This window comes from Lactuca virosa, chromosome 4, assembly GCF_052849685.1.
Source record: "Lactuca virosa cultivar CGN04683 chromosome 4, Lactuca_virosa_CGN04683_v6, whole genome shotgun sequence".
Taxonomy (NCBI): domain Eukaryota; kingdom Viridiplantae; phylum Streptophyta; class Magnoliopsida; order Asterales; family Asteraceae; genus Lactuca; species Lactuca virosa.
Window position 1 is genome coordinate 282,559,606 of NC_136429.1, and position 14,085 is coordinate 282,573,690.

The following is a 14,085-nucleotide window of genomic DNA, read 5'->3' on the forward strand; positions in this document are numbered from 1 at the left end:
CAATTAAGAGCTGTGATTTCCAGCATTAATATTATGAGGGCTTGACAATTGGCATGACTGCCAACTTGTTTGTCTTGCTCTTTCGGCTCTCTTCAATTCACGGCGCGTGAGTAACACTTGCATATGGATTTCCAAATACAAAAATAATCTTGAATTGTTGAGGTGGTTTTAATACAAAAATAATATTGCTTTCGAATTATTGTGGACACTCCACTATGGAACGACAAAAAAACCAAATAAGAGTCAACAACACAATCCATTATCGTAGTAGAAGGGTACAATAGCCACCAGTTATATATAAGCCAAATGAGAATTATCAATATTTATCAACAATAATCTCTCTAAACTAAGGGAATAAAACACTGTGAGGTTGGGAAATTTTATATAGTGGTAGGGATTAGGTCACTTAAAAGGACATCTAATCGTGAAAAAACAAATATGTGAAAATATATATATATATATATATATATATATATATATATATATATATATATATATATATATATATATATATAACTACATGTAATGTTATAGATTTAAAAAACATTTGGTCTATATCAAAATGTTTAAAAATATATCTTTTCCTTAAGTTTAGTAGTAAGATTTAAAGGATGTGTAGGGTGGTCGTTCTAAAATAAAAAAAATATGGCAAATACGTCAAAGTCACTATATTTTGGTTATTTTGTAGTTTAACCATTATAGTTCAATTTTGACGATTAAAGTCACCAAACTTTGACAATTTTTTTTTATCTCGACCATTTTAACTTGATACAACAGATTAAAGTGGTCAAGATAAGTTTTGTTAAAATTTAATAGTTTTAGTGGAATATTTATAATCAAAGTTGTGTCAAAATTTTATATTGTTGACCACTTTAACATATTATACCAAGTAATATTGGTTCAAGATGAGAATTTTATATAAAAAAAAATGTCCGGACCAACTTTCGAATACCAACTAATCTCCTGATGTGAACATGAGGCTATGTCTCATGTATTTGAATCACTAATCTACATGACCAAATGGACTAGTGTAAAAATTTAATTATTGATTGATAGGTTAGCATAAAATTTTATAAAACTTGAATATTAAGAAACTGAATATAATTTTTAATATATCAAAAAGTGGCTAAAATTTGTAGTTTTCCCTCATACATTATGAAAAGATTCCTCTCACAATGTATTGTAAAGGTAAAAGGCGAGGAAATGCCAAATGGAGGGGGTAGCCGGTAGTCAGGCATGGCAGAAACCCTCATTGACGGTCACGGGTAATAAAATGAAAAGAACCAAAAGTAGCATTTCTAAAAATAAAAATTACAGAAATAAATAATTGACTTCACCAAAAAAAAAAAAATAACAATAATGATACTTATTGCAATTGCAATGAACTACTGAATATTTATACGTGGTGGGATCCACCCTGCAGTTAACCAACCATATTCGCTCCCTGAAATCCGTCGTGGATGAGTGCCACGTGGACCCACGAACCCCGACAAATTCACGAAACCAAGCGCCCTTTTTCACCAGTTCCCAAAACAATAAAACCCCCCTCATACCTTCCGCCTCATGCACATTAACGGCTACTTTCATTATCATATCCCCATTTTTTTAATTAAAAAATCAATCCCATCTATAATTATATATATATCATTTGGCGGCAATTCTTTAACTTTTTTCTTTATTCCTTTGACCCCTCCAAATCAGCAAAAGAACACCAACGAAGTCCCCATCATAAACCAACACATTAAATTAAATACAAATCATGTAATAAAAAGTGAAATTCATTTCGATAACATAATTATTTAAATAGGTGAAGGAAGGGAAGTCGGGTCGGTAGACGATGGCATATCTGGTCCGACCCGACATCCTTCCAGCATAAACACCACATCCGACATTCCAGGTCTCTCGGCCGGCTCATTTGTTGTACACAGTAAGCCGACCTTTAGACCTAACAAAAACTCCTCCCACTCAGACGACTCCGGGTCAAGCTCAATAAGTCCCGGTTCCAAAAGTTCCGAAACTTGTCCCCGTTGTAGTTGTCTCTTCACCCACTTCACGATGTCCTCATCGTGATTAAACATTACGGGGTTTTTACCTGTTAGAATCTCTAACAGAACAACCCCGTAACTATAGACATCAGACTCTTTCGTCGTTTCACCGGTTAATGTGGCCTCAGGGGCCACATAACCCAGTGTCCCAATCGGACTCGCGGTCGTGGATGTTGAAGGTTCGACTTGTGTAGCCACGGTTAACTTATTAAGCCCAAAATCGGAAATATGTGCTTCGAAATCCGCGTCAAAGAGAATATTTTGCGGTTTGATGTCTCCGTGAACCATTGGAATGGAATGCACAAAAGCTAACCCTCGAGCGATTCCTAACGCGATTAAATGTCTCATTGGCCAATTCAAAACATGCCCATCTTGATGCGATGCCTCTTGGAGTAAAGTGGCTAGGTTTCCGTTTGGCATGTAGTCGTACACGAGTAACCGTACGTTATCGGATCGGCTTGCGAAATACCCACGGAGGACAGTCAGATTCCGGTGTCTGACTTTCCCGAGTGATTCCGCTTCTCTCCGGAATGTGGATTCCGGTGCGGAAGTGTCCGGAAGGCGACGGATGGAAAGAACGGTTCCGTCGGGAAACGAGGCTTTGAAAAGAAGCCCGAATGTTCCACGGCTTAACACGTTTTCTTCATCGAATTGTCTTGTTGCCTCGAGGGCATCGGAATACGTGATTCTATTCTTGAAGAAGATTAATTTTGGAGCCCCGTTTTCTCCTCCACTGCTATGATCTCTGCCCGAGCTTCCCCGGGCAGGGCTCGGTTTCTTCGGTTCACCGGATTTTCCCATTTTTGACAGCTTTCTCCGCCACCGGAGGAGGAGAATGACATATCCGCAACAAGAAAGTAACAAAAACAAACCGCCACCAGCCGCCAAACAAATGAGGAGAATCAGTTTCTTCTTTTTTGAAGAAATTTTTTTCTTGCAGTTTTTTGCTAATGGCTTCCCGCATAAACGATTGTTGAATTCGAACACTGATGGATCTGTAAATTGAGAACTTAATGGCTTCGGTATCTCACCTTGAAGATCGTTTCTTGAAAGATTCAAATGTTTCAGGTTTGGAATCATGGAAAGAGATGCTGGAATTTTTCCGGTGAGATTGTTGGAAGAGAGATCTAATTCTGTTAAGTTGGAGAGGTTTGAGAGTGATTCCGGTATGTGGCCGGAAAAATGATTTGAATTTAGTAACAAAGAATTGAGGGAAGAAATTTCTGAAATGTTTTCCGGGATTTCACCGGTTAATCTGTTGTGACTAAGATCAAGCTTTTTCAGATGAGAAAGTTGGGAGAGAGTCGCCGGAATTGTACCTGTTAAAAGATTCCGACCAAGGTCTAGAACTTGAAGAATAGAAGAATTCCCTAACGCCGGTGGAATGGAATTAGTAATTCTATTGTTGGAAAGAGAAAGAAAAGTGAGAGATGAAAGGAAGCCATACTCCGGTGGGATATGGCCGGAAAAGGAATTGGATGAGAGATTTAGATGCTCCAAACTTGACAAACTGCTGAAACCTTCAGGAACGTCGCCGGAAAATTTATTTTCTTCCAAAGCAACGACTTTCAGATTTGGCAACCCAAAAAAATCAACCGGTAATTGACCGGAGAAACTCTGCTTACTTAAATCAAGGAGACTCAGACTTCGCAGCTTTGATATGGCTGCCGGAAACTCGCCGGAAAACCTGCAACCACTCATGTTTAACTCAATTATTCCCGGGAAATCCGCAATGATGATCGGGAATGTTCCAGAAAAGTTGTTGTTGCTTAAATTCAAAGAAGTTAAGTTGCGAAGCTGTGTTAATTCTTGTTCCAAATCTCCGGTTAACTTATTGTTGCTCAGATTTAACGTTTCCAGCTCCGAGAGACCAGCAATACTCGAAGGTATCCCCCCAATGAAAAGATTTCTTCCAAGTGAGAGGACCTTTAACCTCTGCAATTCCCCAAAAATATCAGGAATTAGACCTGAAAATCTATTCCCTTCAAGATCAAGCACATTTAACGAGCTGCATTTTCGAATCTCATTTGGAACTTCACCAGTAATCAAATTATCAGCCACCTTGAGTTCCTCCAAATTTAATAGATTTCCGATTTCAGGCGGCAATTTCCCAACGAAAGAATTTCCAGATAGATCCAAACTTGTAAGTGTGTGTAAATTTGTTAACCAAATTGGAAACGTTTCATTAATGTGATTCCCGTGAAGGTCTAGCACTTGTATAGATTTTGAGAATGCTGTCGAATTTGGGGGTTTGACTAAACCCGTGAGCGCATTAAACCCTAGCTTCATGATTCTTATTGAATTATCAGTGTTCAATAATAGAGAAGCGGGAATTGAACCTGATAACGTGTTTCCGAACAGAGATAGAACTTGAAGATTGGGAAGATCGCCGATGCTCGCTGGAATTAGCCCCTGAAGTTGGTTATCATCGGCGCTCAAGTGAATCAGCGACGAACAGTTAGCTATCGCCGACGGTAGCGTACCGTATAACTGATTCGAATCGAGGAATAAGTACTGGAGGTTCTGAAAGTTGCCGATGATCGGTGGAACCTGGCCGGATAACGCATTGAACGATAAGTTAATGAGCTGGATCTCAGAAGCAACGGAGAGATTCCCCGGGATGTTTCCTGACAATGCATTGGAAGAAACATCAAGGTATCGAACTTTAGGAGGTAGGTTGCCGGAAATTTCGCCGGAGAGAAGGTTATGAGCGACATTAAGTACCAATAAGTTGGTTAGGTTTCCGAATGCCGGAGGCAAAACGCCGGTGAAGTAGTTATACTGTAAATAAACAACTCGTAAAAGGGAGCATTGCGACAGAGCCGACGGAATGGAGCCATTGAAGTTATTCGTATGAAGACTCAGCTTACGCAACTGGCTCAGCTCAGATATCCGGCTAGACAGCCGGCCAGATAAACCAAGCCGAGGCAAGAGAATTTCACGAACTCTGCCGTCGCTACAGGAAACCCCACGCCAGTCACACGGGGCAGCCGGCGTAGACGTATTCCACGCGTCCAACGCGCCGAGGGGATCGCGTACATTTTCTTTGAAGGATATCAGAGCTTGTATCTCCGCCGTTATGGCGGTGGTGGAGATAGTGGCGCAGAAGAGCACGGTGGTGACCAGTGCAAGAATGAGAAAAATAGCCGTTGGCATGGGGAATGTGGTAGGGATGGTGGAGAGCGTAAGTTAGCAGGCATGGCAAGAAGAAACAATGGAGAAAAACGAAAAAATCGTCATATATAAACAGATTTACAGGGAGACTGTGTTTTGGGTGTTTGTGTGTTTTTGGGCGTCGCTCTCTTTGATAATGTACGAATTGATATATAAATGGAAGAAGGGGTACCTTTTTTCTATTTTTTATTTGTATGATATATTTTAATTGTTAATCTGAAATATGAAATGTATATAAAAAAATGGGAATGGGAATAAGCATCAAAAATAGATAGGATAGATCACTCGTATAGCCTGACTACTCATTATGACCATTATTTTCCATGTCACAGTACATCATTTATTGCACTACGTACAATCTTCATTCATGCTACGTCTCAAAATAAATACGATTTACTTCTTTCCCCCAATATTATAGAATATAGATAATCCAAGTAAAAAAAAAAAAAAAAGTAAAAAGTTATGGCAAAAAACCTTCTATATGTTTATCACGTATATGACACTTCTTGTTAGTGACTATGACGACGCGAGTTGATGTGCACACCCATCAAGGGTAATTTTAATATTTTATGTTTTGAGCAAATTAGAGCTGTGATTTCCAGCAATTATATTATGAGTTGAAAACTTCCCATGGAAATACATTGCTATTTTTAGGTAATATTATGAGGGGTTGAAAGTTGAAATGGCTGCCAACTTGTTTGTATTTCCCTAATTCCCTTTGGGCTCTTTTCAATTCATGATGCGTGAGTAACACTTGCATATGGATTTCCAAATACAAAACTGATCTTGCCATTTCAATTTAACTTGGGGTCCATGGTGATTGGTGAGGTGCTGGTTTTAATGCCACTTGTTGAGAAAAGAAAGTGATACTAAATGAATAACCAACGCTTTTATATTATTGCGGACACCCCACCATGGAACGACACAAAAACCAAATACGAGTCAACAACACAATCCATTATCGTAGTAAAAGAGTACAACAGCCACCAATTATACATAACCCGAGTGAGAATTATAAAGATTAACAATAACAATCTCTCTAAAGTCTAAACTGACTTAAGGGAATAAAACACTATGAGGTTGAGATTTTTCTAGTGGTAGGGATTAGGTCACTTAAAAGGGACCCCTAATGGTGAGAAAACAAATATGTGAATAAAAAAATTATATATATATATATATATATATATATATATATATATATATATATATATATATATATATATATATATATATATATATAAAAGGTTAGGTTCATGTGAGACCATTATATTTTGTGAGACAGGGAGACGCAATCCTACCCACTCATTTTGTAGATAAAAAAACATTTTTTTAAAAAGCAAAATAATTGAAAATTTTTGATTTTTTTTAAATATTATTTTCGTCACTTTTTGTATCCAAAAAAAGTAAATAAAAAAAATTACCGTGTATGCTAAACATAGACGAACACTCAGTCCTCACTCCCTAGCGAAAATGTTAAACATCTCACAACTGGCCGACTGACCCCTTACGACTCATCCATGAAACTTCCACCAACCTTGCAGCACTCGTGTATGCTAGCCATACATAGCACTGGACCCTATAGACATTCGAATATCTGATCCTACACTAAGCTCTTTATCAAACAAGAACAGGAAATAAAGCCAAACCAAACATTCTCATGCAATAAGATCTTAGTTATATATAACCATGATGCATACACTAAACAACTACAATAATGATGCCAATTTCATTAAAAACATGCCCTAAGCTATCAGGCATCATATAATCAGACAATTCTATCATGCAATTCCTGAAGACCCCTAGTCTATTACTAGCATGTTGTTCTAACATATCACAATATCAAATAATAACATGGTATTTTGGGGTCTACTTATTGGCTTCGGCTGACGTACACATCACATCCTCCTTTAGTATTTTGAAAATCATTTTGAAAATCTTTTCCTTAGTTTGAGATTGAATTTACACGAGTGTTCCTCCAATTCACTCAAACCAAGGCTCTGATACAAACTTGTAACACCCTTAAAATTTTGAAAATTTTAAAACTTTTAAATAAATCTAAAAACCATCATTTATTACATATTGTTTTCAAAATAAGTTTCCCATCAGAGTTTTCCTAGAAATCATAACACAAAATATGATTAGGTGCACGATCAAGCCTTCGTCTTCCCGCGATCATCTGAGGTACCTGAAACATAATAAAAAACTGTAAGCACATAGCTTAGTGAGTCTTCCCCAAAATACCACCACATAAACATAATAGACAACATCATGCATAAATGAGCCTTCAGCCTGACTGGACCGCCTCGCGGGGCCTTCAGCCTATCTGGACCGCTCCCGAGCCTTCGGCATGACTGGACCGCCTCACAGGGCCTACAGCCTATCCAGACCGCTCGCTGGGCCTTCGGCCTTACTGGACCGCCTCGCAGGGCCTTCAGTCTATCCGGGCCGCCTTGGGTCAGGCCTTCAGCACAAAGCAGGACCGCCTCAACCCGACCACACACACACATGTCGATATATACATAACTCAAAAACACACAATCAATCAACAGGCAAGCACAGATCATACAGATCAATAAGCATAATATCATCCTATCTACCAAGATTCAGATTTAACCGATTACTACAGTACTCAATATACAATAATCATGATAACAATCCGAAGGGTCGGCCTTGGTGCCTTCAACCCAACAAGTACAGTGAGGAATACTGACCTCACAAGTAGTGCTAAACCGGTAAAATCTAACTCCAAGACTCAGCTTCGGACTCACATGCCTACAACCACCATGTGACCATTTCTATCAAAACCCCGAAATACCCAAAATGCCCTCAAAGTCAAACTTGGTCAACCATGGTCAAAGTCAAAGTCAATAGTCAAGGTCAACAGTCAATGTTGACCCAACTCGTCGAGTGCACATACCAACTCGTCGAGTTACTACATTATCCAGAGAAGCGGGAAAACCCAATCCAACTCGTCGAGTTCCTACAGTATCCAAGGAAGCCGGAAAACCCGAGCCAACTCGCCGAGTTGTCAGGACAACTCGTCGAGTTTTCCCAGTCTTAACACATTCAACCCCTTCTTATTGAATCTAATGCTTAAAAAAATGTAGATATGATACTCAAGGGTTGAAAACCCACGTAAAGTTGCTAACTTTACGTCCATGCATGGCACAAGGAGGCTCCAAAACTCAAGAAAGGCTTAATAAGGGACCTAAAGCATGAAATAGGCCTAAAACTCGATAAAGCTTGCAACTTTAAGTCCAATGAGGCCATAAGACGTCCAGATCTGAAGTGATAACTTCATGAAATACTCAACCCATGAACAATCCCAAAAATGAGCCAAATATGACAATAAACTTCAAAGAAAGAGATCGAAGCAATAGATGAGCAAGGTGTCGACTTTATACCTCAAAATGGCTGCAACAAAAGAGTAGATTCTGGATCTAAAGCCTTCATTTCAATCAAGCCACTTCAAACTTCAAGCTCCTTTAAAAGAGCACCAAGAAATCACTCTTCAAGCTCACTCACACACAAATATGGGAGATGATGCACGAACTAGGGTTTTCTGGACAGAGGAGACGGATAAGGAGGCCACCTAAAGGGTATAAGGCCTTTAAATAGGGTGCAACACCCTAAAAATTAGGGTTTCTTAATCAGCCATCAACTCGTCGAGTTTTCCCTCACCAACTCGTCGAGTTGGTCCAAAAATATGCGCGGCCCAAAAGTCTTCAACACTTCGTTGGCTAATTCTCACTTTATTTTTAAAGTTATATTTTTAACAGGCATAAACTCTTAAAGTCCGTATAAAAATTACAACTCTTTCATACGACATCCGTTCTCGATTATCTTTACATCGACGGAATTCTATTCACGATATCTTTAACTCTCTTTTAAATTGTAACGACGAACACTTTATCGATTTGAATTCGATTTTTGTGTCCACATTGTTGTGCTGAAACTTTGAAAAATCACAACTCCCTCATATGAAGTAAGATTTGGATGTTCTCTATATGCACGCTCTCACTTTAACGAATACTATGACTTTCATTTATATTACTTAGGCTAATAAGCAACCTATCTCGGATTCATATATTGTGACGTACTTTGTCGTATAGGGTTGGACGCGAAACTTCAATGAAGTATAACTTTTCATACGAAGTTTGATTCAAGTGTTCCTTATATTCCTGAAATCATCATCGCGATTACTTCAACTTTATATAAGATTATTTATTATATCTTAAATGTCTATCTCGAATTCACGGGCGTTACACGTGGTTATGTCATTGGGGGAGAATTCTAACTTGGTGAGGGTATATGCATAATATCAGGTCATATACCCTTATAAGCCCCCCTCCAGTTTTGACCATGATTCTTTCGAGAGTAACGGTTCAAACTTAATGTGTTGACGATATATTTGTTTGTCTACTTTTAAACTAATACATATAAAGGATGTTTTGTTCTAAGTATGTTGAATAAATGTGTAGTCATACCTTATATTGTGATAGTGTTGCATGAATAGAAAGACTGTATTGAAAGTGAATTACAAGTATTATGTTGGTCTAGTTACAAAGTAAGGTTTGTCAAGGATGCTTAGTTCAATTAAGTTGGATATTGGGTAGCATCATACTAAGGGTGTATGTGAGATTGGAACAGAGAGTAGAGCTCTGTTCTCTGACATTGTTGCATGTCGATGTACAAGTTACATACCAGAGTACTATACTAGTATTCCCCCTCTTTTTAGACAGCCAGAAAATGGTGTGTCTGTATCATACTACTAGTGGGTATGTCTAGTCATCTGCTAGAGTAAGATGACAACCACAGACAAATCGTCTTGTGGAACGCTAGCAGACTTATAGTTTGTAAGTGTTGATGAACTATACGTATCCAATGAAAATGAACTGTATATTCATTCGGGTACTCTATCTCCCTCGTTGTTGACTTATATTGTTGAGGAATCCCCAAAGCAGTAGAGTCTACATGTTGCCTACAATGATCCATCATGTTAAATCTCAAGATATCATTGTTATCTGATCAATATGTGAGAATCGACGAGATGTATGATAAGGGTAGATTGTTTTGTCATACGATATATCTATATTGTTTGATAACAGTTGGTTTTGAATGATTGATATATATATATATATATATATATATATATATATATATATATGATTTATTATCATTAAAGCATTGTGGGATTGAAAACCCTATATGTCTCACCAGGTTTTCCCAAACCTTTTGTTAATATATTATTTTCATAATATATTAATAAAAATCTTTTATTAATCAAATAAGAAATTAACCTCTTTATCCAAAAGTCATCCTGTCCAATTGCTAGGTTTGAGGGCAACCCAAAATGATTGTGCTACTATCAATTCAAGTATATATACCAATTTTAGTTATGGGCTTAGACATCTAATCCAACATATATTTCTATAGGGATCGAAATTTATATCCCCTCTCTTGGGATATTGAAATTCCAACTTGTCCCTTTAACATGGTGTTTCCTTGTTATGCTTTTGGAGTCATGGGTCTGATTACATTAGCGGAGTTCTACTTTAGGATTTTCATCCATTGTAAGGTTGTTGATCACAAGATCTAAGGATCAAGATGTTAGTGTTCTATCCTTCTTTCAGTTTGTTTTTAAAGTTCGTTGCTAAAACTATTAAAACCTAGATCTATGGTGCATGTACACTTAGGTAAATCATTAGATTATTCCGGTACCTTTTTGATGTGTATTTGATGCTAATAAACCCAACATGGCATACATGAAGTGACCGGTGAACGTGAAGGTTTGAAGTGACATCTTGTCTTGAACTCAATTTCTAGGGTTCTAACGGGGAAAAGTCGATTGAGATCAGATTTCTTCAATATGGTATGAACTTTGTATGAACTTCACCCTTTGATTTTGTTTTGACGATGTCATCAAAAAAATCTGACATTGATTTGTCTACCAAGGTTAGTCACTTCATCTTTGAAGGTTTTTGGCGAACATGAGGAGAGTAAAGAATAAGATTTTTGATAAAGTGAATGCGGAAAAAATGATTTTGCGTTAAAATACACAAACAACAAATATATGTTTTTGGAAAGTTTTTGGGTTGAAGCAAGAAAAGAATGATAGAGAAATATATGTGGAAATAGATTTCTTTTATTTTTGGATAAATATATGTATGAACAGAGTTCGGCTCTGAGAATTTTGTTGTGTATGCCTGATTCCGACTTTGTAATGGAAGAAAAGGAAAAAAAAGAAACTTAACCTAGTAGATGATAGATGTTATGAAGCAATTTATGGTCTTTGACGCGAAATGAAAAAAGAAAAGTACTAATCTATTAAACACATCTCGTATATTTGTATATTGAAATAACTAGATACATGAGGAATTGTTAGGAAAACTAATGGAAACCCAAATTGTATCGTATGTTGAGACTTAATTTATTTAATCACGATGTCTTAAGTAAGTTTGTAAGTTTTAGTTAATTAAGAGATCAAAGTGTGACGTATAGTTTGAGTTATCTAATGTAGTTGCAAAAAAAATACAAAATGAAAATAGAATTAGATCACATAAATGATCATTGTGCTATTTTTAATATTTAAGATTTGGTATAACGGTAAATTAGTAATTTTAGAAAAATTAACTTGATAAAAGTTAGTTTTAACAATTGAAGGACCAACTATACTTGATTTTGAAATCACAAGGACTATCCATGCAACACTTTCCAACGTTATCTTCTATGCTACTTTTCCGAAACCATAAAGACTAATCTTGAAATTTTGTCTTTTTTATATAATAAATCGGTTCGGTATAACTTAAAATTATTGAAAATAATTTATCTAAAAAATAACAGTATTAACCCATTTAAAAAAATCGTGTTGGATAAACCTAAAGTATAAAAAAATCATTGATTGTACACCTTGACATCAATAATCTTAAAACAATGATGAAATCATATAATCCAATACCTTGCATAGGTCCTAATTTATAGATTGTTCGACTTAATTGGAGATAAAAAAAGCACATGTGCTTAAAGGTAGACAAAGCTTCATAAATGATAACATTTTTATGTAAAATATGTTAAGTTGGGATAAAAGTTGAAATTCATTAAAAAAAGTTTAGATTGCAACAAAAGTATCAATACCTATCTCGTTTTCGATTTTCAAAGAAAGAGTAGCCGTCAACTTTATGGAGGACATGTATTTTCTTTGTTGAAATAGGCAAAACAGAACTAAATCTTATATGTAAATATCTTTGACGTATTTTTATAGTACAAGTAAAAGTAAAAAACGTTACAAATACAACCAAACTCATAAAACAAGCAGCTTCAAGACTTATACAACCAATTTAGTTCCCTCTTTTTGTTGAACCGGATCGGTTTTATTTTGTTTTTTCAGTTGCATAATTCAATAAGAAAAGGATTCGAATACATAAACTTGTTAAAGTAAAATCCATGAAAACATAAAAAAATATATGTTGAATTTCATAATATATAATAGCAATAAAGAATTTGAAAATTTACGTATAACAACACAACTAATTCTAGTGCAAAAAAAAAAAAAGATAATGACTTAAAAGAGTAATTTATTTTTCGATTTGTATATATTTAATCACTGAGTTTTTTTTTTGTTGGTCCATATTTTCCCATTGAACTTGTTGAACCGTTCAAAAAACATCTTTATGACCTTCAATCGTAGGTTTAGCCGGTTTTCCGGCGTGTTTGACAACTCCAGCGATGCTCCGGTCATCTTCTCCGGCAAGACTCCGACTTTCCTGATTTTTCCGGCGGTATGAAATGGAGTTCATACTAGAATCGAGCTTTGGGATTTTTGGGTTTCAGTTTAAGAACACACGCGAAGTTGGTCTATTGGTTTTGAAATCAGAGTGTTGTTCCAGATCTGATGTTCATCATCTTCAACCTCTTCATCGTCTTCAACCTCCAACCCATATCTAATGTTCATCGTCTTTAACCCAAATATGATGCTCGAAGTTGCCCTTGAAAACCCTCAGTTGTGTTCGTCGATTTCAGGAGGATTCGTCTTCATCATGTTCATCTTTTTCCCAAAAACCAAACGAGCTCCAAAAGTAAGTGTGTGTGTGTGTATGTGTTCATGCTCGAACATCAGATCTGAAATCAAATGATCTCCAAGAACAAAGAAGAAATCGATTTTGTGTGTTTTGGGTTCCTTGAAGATGAACACACTCACATGTAGAGGTTTTCCAAAATCGAGCTTGAAGGTATGACGAGTTCTTGAAGGTCTGACGAGCTTAAAGATGAACTCGAGTTAGGGTTTTCAAACCCAAAAATTGAGCTTGAAGATATGGGTGGGTTCGTTTTTCGATTTGGTTCGTGTTCTGATCTAACACACACACTCAAATCTAAAGCTCTTGTGTTCTTTGTGTTCTTCGTGTTTTGATCTAACACACACACAATGAACAACTCATGAATTAGATAAAGATCTCAAGAACGCGATGAACAAACACATCAGAACTTTTGTGTGTGTTCTTGAGTTTGAACATAAGAAGATGAAGAATTGATTTTTTAGTTTGAGTTCTTGAGTTTGAAAATCGAACACCCATATGTGTTTATGTTCGAAATTTGTTCAGATCTAAGAAAGAAACGGGAGAGAATAGACCCGAGTTCTTGAGTTCGCTGGAAAAATCATGAACGTCGGAGACTTAACGGAGAAGATAACCGGAGCCTCGCCGGAGCTGTCAAACATGCCGGAAACCGGCTAAACCTCGATAGCAGGTCATAAGGATGTTTTTTGAATAGTTCAATGAGAAAATATGGACAAAAAAAAACTCAGTGACTAAATATGTACAAATCAAAAAATAAGTTACTCTTTTGAGTCATTATCCCTAAAAAAAACACC

The 14,085-nt window shown here is 36.7% G+C and overlaps 1 protein-coding gene across 1 annotated transcript; it reads right to left on the reverse strand.

Moving 5' to 3' along the window:
• Window positions 1-1,746: 1,746 nt before the first annotated feature.
• On the reverse strand, window positions 1,747-5,332 carry LOC145108335 (uncharacterized). Its single transcript, XM_079045350.1, has one exon. It carries the CDS (start codon window positions 5,199-5,201, stop codon window positions 1,800-1,802), a length of 3,402 nt encoding a protein of 1,133 aa, XP_078901476.1. The 5' UTR covers window positions 5,202-5,332; the 3' UTR covers window positions 1,747-1,799.
• Window positions 5,333-14,085: the final 8,753 nt, after the last annotated feature.